The sequence below is a fragment of the Henckelia pumila genome, unplaced genomic scaffold, assembly GCF_033568475.1.
Source record: "Henckelia pumila isolate YLH828 unplaced genomic scaffold, ASM3356847v2 CTG_266, whole genome shotgun sequence".
NCBI classification, from domain to species: domain Eukaryota; kingdom Viridiplantae; phylum Streptophyta; class Magnoliopsida; order Lamiales; family Gesneriaceae; genus Henckelia; species Henckelia pumila.
In genome coordinates this window covers 148,774-156,580 of record NW_027331786.1, presented here as the reverse complement: position 1 = coordinate 156,580, position 7,807 = coordinate 148,774, and the positions used below count along the sequence as shown (strand labels likewise).

Sequence of the window (7,807 nt, the reverse complement as noted above, 5' to 3'; positions counted from 1 at the left end):
ATTTCGTGCATAAAATTCTTGAATACAAATAATTTGTAGGTTGTCCAAACAATTGATCACTTTGATAATTTTTTTCAACATTTCAGTGATAGCCAAGACTTTATTTATCATCACCAAGATACAAAATATACTTCGTAATTAAAAAAAAAATCTTCACTTCATGTTTATTTGTTTTGTAAATTATCATAATTAAATCAATTTTTTTTGAAAAAATTATTATGTATATATAAATCATGATACGGTCACTAGTTTTTATAAAGAATTTTGGGTCCAGTGAAACGGAACTTAGCCCAATTTATTGGGCCCACCAAAGGCCCATATCATTACGCTTTTCTTGCGGGTCGGAACTTACCCGACAAGGAACTTCGCTTATACCGATTTCGAGAATTAGCTCCCCAAGGCCCAAACCATCCTTGAACCCTAATCCCCAAATCGCAGATGATTCAGTAATCGAATTTTGCCAGAGGCTTTGCTAGGTGTTGCAAGTATTGTTCTATTCAATTTGCCGTAGGCGATTTTGAGCATTTATGCGGTGGTTTACCAAGAGATGGTAGTGCCTTGTGAATGTATATTCCTTTTCTTGAATGTAGTTTGGAATGTTTGATTCACCCGATCCTTTTCATTTGAAGTCTTTGGTGATTGAATTTTGACGAATTTGTTTCGTATAAATGGCTAACAAGCCTCAGATTCTCACCCAGCAGCTCAGCGCTCATTGCTATGATCGCTGACGAGGTACTGTTTGTTTCCAGTTTGCTTTTTCTAGCTGAAGGCCTTATATTTTATCGCGAATTGTAAATTGAGTTGCTCAATTGGATTGGACGCAATGGTAACAAGTTGTTTGCGTATTTTTGTTATCCAACTTTTTCAGTCTTTTTTGTTTATTTGTCCTCTTGGATTGAATGAACTAAAATAGTTGTGTGAATGATAAAGATGGTTTAGAGTTTCTTATCAAATTTTCAATCTTTTTGGTTTAATCCGGTGATCTTCTTGGTTTACTGAGCCTAATATGGATGTGTGTGCAGATTATCCCTCTGATAATTGTTAATCGCTCTTCCTTTTTGCCAAAGTTCCTTTACACCACTAACATCTAACAGGGATAGATATAGGTGTTCACTTGCATTATTAGTAAATACTTCTACCCAGGTCAGTTGTATGGCTTGGTCGCAGTGGTGGATTTGGATTTCTGGTCTCTTCGTTAATTTTATAATAGATATGCATACGTGAATGGATGTAGGACATAATTACTGGATTTTTGCTGGCTGGAGTTGGCAATGTTGATTTAAGGCGGAAAACAAATTACCTCATAGTGGACTCAAGTGTTCTATTCAATTTGCCATTGACGATTTAGAGCATTTATGCGGTGGCTTACCAAGAGATATTAGTGCCTTGTGCTCTTATATGTATGTTCAGGTAATTTAGTCATTCGTTTTTAACTTGTGAATATGTGATCAATTAGTCGTAAAATTGATGTAGTGATAGATTTGTCCTGCACTTGATTAAGCGTTATAGATGCCGCCAAAGATAAAATCCCGCATTCTCGCTGCCTTCAAGCCAGCCCTTAATCACATATTTGCGATTGTGGAGCAGTTGTAATGTAGGAATAAATCATAGGATGGAGATACGTAGAATTCGTGTAGGAGATCGTCGAGGATGTTGGTGATTTGGGAAGTTGATTGTTGGGCTTGGGGATATGATTATGTTACCTTGGGTTAATCTTGATTTTGTATGCAAAACTATTTAAATATTTACTCAATAAATGAAGCGTTATATTTATTTCTTTCTTAAGCTTGAAGTTATGGAATTGGTTATTAGTATTTTCAAGAAAATATTACTAAAAAAAACAAATTAAGATAAGCTTATTTAAAAAAAATCTTAGAAAAAGCTTCTGAATCATTATTTCCGATTATAATTGCGTTTTAGACTTTTAGTATCTGTATTTTGAGTTTTCCTAACATTTCTTGCTCAGATTGCAGGTCACCTGCATCTGCAGAGTAGGCGAATCTTGAGATCTTTGTTGTCATTCTCAGCCTGTAACTTTCAGCATTCACGTGGTGTGAGCAGCATCACCTTTTCATCACATGGCATTGACAAAAAGAATAGGGAGATTGATTTTGAACTTTTATTCAAGGCTTGCACCGAACCTAATATTGCCAAGCGCCTCCATGCTCTTCTTTTTGTGTCTGGAAAAACCCAAAGCATTTTTGTTGCCACTAGAATGGTCAACATCTATGCCCATCTTGGTGACATTTTCTCGTCTACACAGATTTTTAACCAAGTTTCACGAAAAGATGCCTATACGTGGAACTCAATGATATCTGCATATGTCCGCAATGGTTATTTTAGCGAAGCAGTAAAATGTGCGTATGAGATGCTGTCGACCCCTGAGGTTAGGCCAGATTTCCATACGTTCCCTCCAATTTTGAAAGCTTGTTACTCTACACGGGATGGTGCAAGGTTACATTGTTGGGTTTCAAAAATGGGTTTTGAATGGGATGTGTATGTGGCTGCTTCCTTAGTGCATATGTATTGCCGCTTTGGTTTATTTGATATTGCTCATATTATTTTCAAAAATATGCCGCAGCGTGATGTGGGTTGTTGGAATTCTGTTATTTCTGGGTTTTGCCAAAATGGGAATGCCAAGGTGGCATTTAGCATTTTGGACGAGATGAGATTGGAGGGTGTAGAGATGGATACGGTCACTGTAGCAACTATTCTTCCAATTTGTGCAGAAATGAACGATTTTTTATGCGGGGTTATGATTCATTTGTATGTCATAAAACATGGAATGGAATTTGATGTGTTTGTTTCTAATGCTTTGATTAATATGTATGCCAAATTTTGTGAGTTGGAATGTGCACAAAATGTCTTCAACCACATGGTGATCAGAGATTTGGTTTCATGGAACTCCATTATTGCCGCTTACGAGCAGAATGATTATCCGCATGATTCTATCAAGTTCTTCCATCAAATGCTAGGTCACAGTTTCTCTCCAGATTTGCTGACGATAATCAGCTTATCTTCAAGTATTGCGCAGACCAATGATTTGTTGTGCAGCAAATCTATTCATGGATATATAACGCGTAGATGCTGGATTCATAATGACATTGTGATCGGAAATGCTGTTGTTGACATGTATGGAAAATTGGGTGTCATTGACTGTGCACACAAGGTTTTTGAAATGCTTTCTCGAAGAGATATTATATCATGGAACACAATGATCACATGTTATGCTCAAAATGGTCTTGCAACTGAAGCTATTGAAGTGTATAGAATGGTGAAAGCGAGTGATTTGAAACCTAATGAAGCAACATGGGTGAGCATTTTATCGGCTTATGCACATCTGGGAGCCTTGAGGGATGGAATGAGATCTCATGGTCAAGTGATCAAAGTAGGTTTGCACTTGGATTTGTTCGTATGTACGTGCCTCATGGATCTGTATGGAAAATGTGGGAGGCTAGGTGAAGCCATGTCTTTATTTGACGAAGTGTCCAAGACGACATCTGTCCCTTGGAATGCCATGATATCGTGCCATGGACTCCATGGCTTTGGTGAGACATCTTTAAAGCTTTATGATGATATGATAAACGAGAGAGTGAATCCAGACCATGTGACATTTTTGTCGTTGTTGACCGCTTGTAGCCATTCGGGTTTGGTTGATCAAGGCAAGAAATGCTTTGATGTTATGCAAAAAACTTATGGAATTGAACCTACTTTGAAGCACTATGGTTGCATGGTGGACTTGTATGGTAGGGCTGGGCTACTGGAAACAGCATATAAGTTCATAAATGACATGCCTTTGAGACCCGACGCTTCAATATGGGGAGCTCTTCTCGGTGCTTGTCGAATCCATGGAAACATCGAAATGGGTAAAAAGGCCTCGTCCCACTTGTTTGATGGTGATTCAGGTAACATCGGGTATTATGTTTTGATGTCTAATCTTTATGCAAATTTTGGGAAATGGAATGGTGTGGATGAAGTGAGAGAATTGGCTAGGGACAGGGGATTGAGGAAGACTCCTGGGTGGAGCTCGGTTGAACTAAATAATAGAATCGAAATCTTTTATACGGGCAACCGAACTCACCCTCAATCGGAGGAGATATACAACGAATTAGCTATATTGAATGGTAAAATGAAACGCTTAGGGTACACACCAGACTACAGTTTTGTTCTGCAAGATGTTGAGGATGACGAGAAAGAGAATATACTTGGAAGCCACAGCGAGAGGTTGGCGATTATGTATGCAATTCTGAACACGCCCCCAAAGACTTGTGTTAGAATATACAAGAACCTGAGGGTTTGTGGGGATTGTCACAATGTAACAAAGTTCATTTCTAAGATTACTGAAAGAGAGATAATTGTTAGGGATTCTAATCGGTTTCATCACTTCAAAGATGGGTTATGTTCTTGTAGAGATTATTGGTAAAAAAATTTGTGAGCCGTTTCTTGCCTTAGAAGGTGAATCTCTCGTTTTCGGTCTCTTCATGTTTTGCATAAATCGTCTCAGCAGCAAGTACATTGTCATTCTATTTTATTTATTTTTGGTTTGGTATCGTCCAAATGTGCATTATAGATGATGAAGACCAAATGTGCATTCCATATCACTATCATATCCACTTTCCAAAAACTTTAAACTACTAAAATATTTTCTTTAATATTTATCCAAATTTTTTATTTTTTAAATAATTGTATCATTTCTCTTCCTGATATAAAATACAATCATCGCAAAGATTTTACTACTGAAGAATTCTGTTATGGATCTTGATTTTATATGGGAAATTTAACCTCACTCTTCGAATTTGATTTGGCTCAAGTGTTCGAATAACAGCTCGAGTATTTGATTCAAACTTAATTAGCTAGCTCTGTGAAGTAAAAACCGGAACCATGACTTGCGTTCCATAGCTCATTTAAATTTTAAATATAAATATGATTACCGAAAGTTATAAATATACAAAATTTTGCAATGAATCGAATAAAATAATTTGGGCTCACGTTGATGCTCATCTGGAGCGACCCGAATCAAAAAAAGCCCAGCCAAATGCTTTTTTATTTCTTTCGACAAAAGCAGGTAATTTGATTCAAAAACTCGTCCAGTGAAATCTGGATGGTGTATTTGTTGGAAGTGCGACGGTGAAGCCAAGTCCCAAAATTAACCTCTTTTTCTGTCTTTTATTTTGTGATTCTTATGACCAAGTATTTTCTCCTCAAGTGGAGGTAAATCTATGCTGAATGGTTAACTATTTTTACCATTGTTTCCAATCAACATAATGTCCACCATTTTCGATTAACTATTGAAAACACATTCATCGAATGCTTATAGTTGCTAAAATATGCAGATTCCGCGGTCTCTCAACAGCTGGACTAATGAGAGAACACCAAAATATACTTATTTCGGATACAAATGTGTATACATGGCTTGTCTTCCAATTATATTTCCAGCTAAAAACCACTTTGCACAAAAACGAAGAGGAAAGGAGAACTGAGAAAAGTTTCTGGAATTATTTAAATGAAAAAAAGGCAGTATATCACAGCTTCAAATATGGAAAACACAGGCAATGACATCTCAATGGCTGGTGCAGTAGGCACCGACGTATATTTCATGAGATTTTTAGTACCTCGAGGAGGCCACTGATTCTGCAGAGAAGAGGTACTTCACTCTTGAGAGTACAGAGTCGTGTGCGGGATCATATGGATGGTCTTTGGAAGGGATCTCAAGTATTGCTGGAATTGGATTGTTGTAGCTGTCAACCAAAAACCTTATCATATTTGCAACCTGAAATGAAGCACAAAATATTTTCGAGCATCACGATGCAAAATTGTCTGAAAGTAGAATTTTAAGGTTGCGAATTAATCGTTCTCTACTAGTTTGAAACCCAAAATGATTTAAGATACATGTTTAACTGAAAATGTGTGCAAATATAGGATAAATGCAATCATGAGTTACACTCATATCATGAGTTGTACACAAATGAAATCTAAAGCCTTCAAAAACTTTTTGAAATTTTGGCCTATATCTGGTTATTTATTAGTCATGTACGATAACTAGCATACCGAATTTCCAATCAAGTCACACACACAGATGATATGGTACTTTGTCTTTCAGCTTAGGTACGTAAGAAGATGTTCGTTGTAGAAACTTACTTCAGACACTAAAATATAGCAAACGACTAACAAAAAGCAAATAGCTTACATATTGGCTGATCAATACTATTGCAATGTCTTCTCTTGTCGTGTACTCCTTGAATGCATCTTCGATTTGTTTCACTGTTGTTTCTGAAACCAGTAGTGGGGAACAACAATGAGCCAATACAAGCACAGACGAACACAAATAGTCAAAGACAAAATAATACCATTCCTTTTTCGTAAGATGAGTACATTCAGATGTCGATAAATCAAGACACTTGATTGTTTGTACTACTCTCACATAGATTTTAGAAAAAAACTTGTTTACCCTATCTTCTTGGAAGAAAACAATCAAAATCCATGCTGGGAATAAAGAACTTATTCTCATAATCACCACAGCTATCTAACAAGACTAACCTGAGTACCTAGAAACACAAGAAGCTACTTTCATAAAAAAAGACCCGATTTGTTTTTAAAAAAAACAAAAAATATAAAGAGAAAGTGCTTTGTGACGTTATCAGTTCCACACGCTTTAAATCTTCAACATGTCAGCAACATATTTCAGCCTTACTTAAAAATATACATGCTAACACTGAGCCAACTTTTGCTGTAATCATTTATAAAACGACCAATTCGACAAGATAAGTTAAAGGATGGAGTAAATTAACTGCATCAATTGTAGAACTTTGACGATAAAGAAAGTAGGAGAATGGGAATCAGGCTTACTCGAGTCTACTATGAGGTAATTTGTTTTCCGCCTTAAATCAACATTGCCAACTCCAGCCAGCAAAAATCCAGTAATTGTGTCCTACATCCATTTACATATGCATATCTATTTATATAATTAACGAAGAGACCAGAAAGACAAATCCACCACTGCCACCAAGCTATACAACTGACCTGGGTAGAAGTATTTACTAATAATGCAAGTGAACACATATATCTATCCCTATAAGGTATTACTGGTATAAAGGAACTTTGGCAAAAAGGAACAGTGATCAACAATTATCAGAGGGATAATCTGCACACCACATCCATATTAGGCTCGGTAAACCCAGAAGATCACCCGATCAGACCAAAAAGATTGAAAATTTGAAAAGAAACTCTAAACCATCTTTATCATTCACACAACTATTTTAGTTAATTCAACCCACGAGGACAACTAAACAAAAAAGACTGAAAAATTTGGATCACAAAAATACGCAAACAACTTGTTACCATTGCGTCCAATCCAATTGAGCAACTCAATTTACAACTCGCGATAAAATATAAATATTTCAGCTAGAAAAACAAACTAGAAACAAACAGTACCTCGTCAGCGATCATAGCAATGAGCGCTGAGCTGCTGGTGCGGATCTGAGGTTTGTTAGCCATTTATACGCAACAAATTCGTCGAACTTCAATCACCAAAGCCTTCAAATGAAAAGGATCGTGTGATTTAGACATTCCAAAAAATACATTCAGGAAAAGGAAAATCCCATCGGCCTCTAAATTTTTGTTGAAAATTTTTACACAATTAATCGAAGAGATTGAATCCAAATCTAAGATTGAAAATTTTCACACAATTATTCTCACCTTTGGGAAACAGTGGAACCGAGTTTGGATCAGCTGCAAATAGTTGAACCGCACCAGCGAAGCGAAAAAGACGAAATAGAATAGAATATAAGCTCTTGCATTTACCATTCTA

At 36.5% G+C, this 7,807-nt stretch overlaps 2 protein-coding genes across 9 annotated transcripts; one reads left to right on the top strand and one right to left on the bottom strand.

The window, feature by feature from the left end:
- Positions 1-380: 380 nt before the first annotated feature.
- On the top strand, positions 381-5,435 carry LOC140870827 (pentatricopeptide repeat-containing protein At4g33990-like). 8 transcript variants are annotated; one of them, XM_073273230.1, is made up of 4 exons: positions 381-732; positions 1,235-1,410; positions 1,967-4,455; positions 5,334-5,435. In XM_073273230.1, exons 2-3 carry the CDS (start codon positions 1,399-1,401, stop codon positions 4,421-4,423), a joined length of 2,469 nt encoding a protein of 822 aa, XP_073129331.1. In that variant the 5' UTR covers positions 381-732; positions 1,235-1,398; the 3' UTR covers positions 4,424-4,455; positions 5,334-5,435. The 8 variants fall into 8 exon arrangements, 7 of the variants coding, with proteins under 7 accessions (XP_073129331.1, XP_073129336.1, XP_073129333.1 ...); XM_073273235.1 differs by lacking the exon at positions 5,334-5,435 and having other exon boundaries at positions 381-550; positions 687-732; positions 1,967-4,529; XM_073273232.1 differs by lacking the exon at positions 5,334-5,435 and having other exon boundaries at positions 381-550; positions 630-732; positions 1,967-4,529.
- LOC140870828 (V-type proton ATPase subunit F-like) lies at positions 5,360-7,798 on the bottom strand. Its single transcript, XM_073273237.1, has 5 exons — positions 7,696-7,798; positions 7,432-7,533; positions 6,847-6,928; positions 6,188-6,270; positions 5,360-5,770 (listed from the first exon to the last, which is right to left on the bottom strand). Exons 2-5 carry the CDS (start codon positions 7,492-7,494, stop codon positions 5,606-5,608), a joined length of 393 nt encoding a protein of 130 aa, XP_073129338.1. The 5' UTR covers positions 7,495-7,533; positions 7,696-7,798; the 3' UTR covers positions 5,360-5,605.
- Positions 7,799-7,807: the final 9 nt, after the last annotated feature.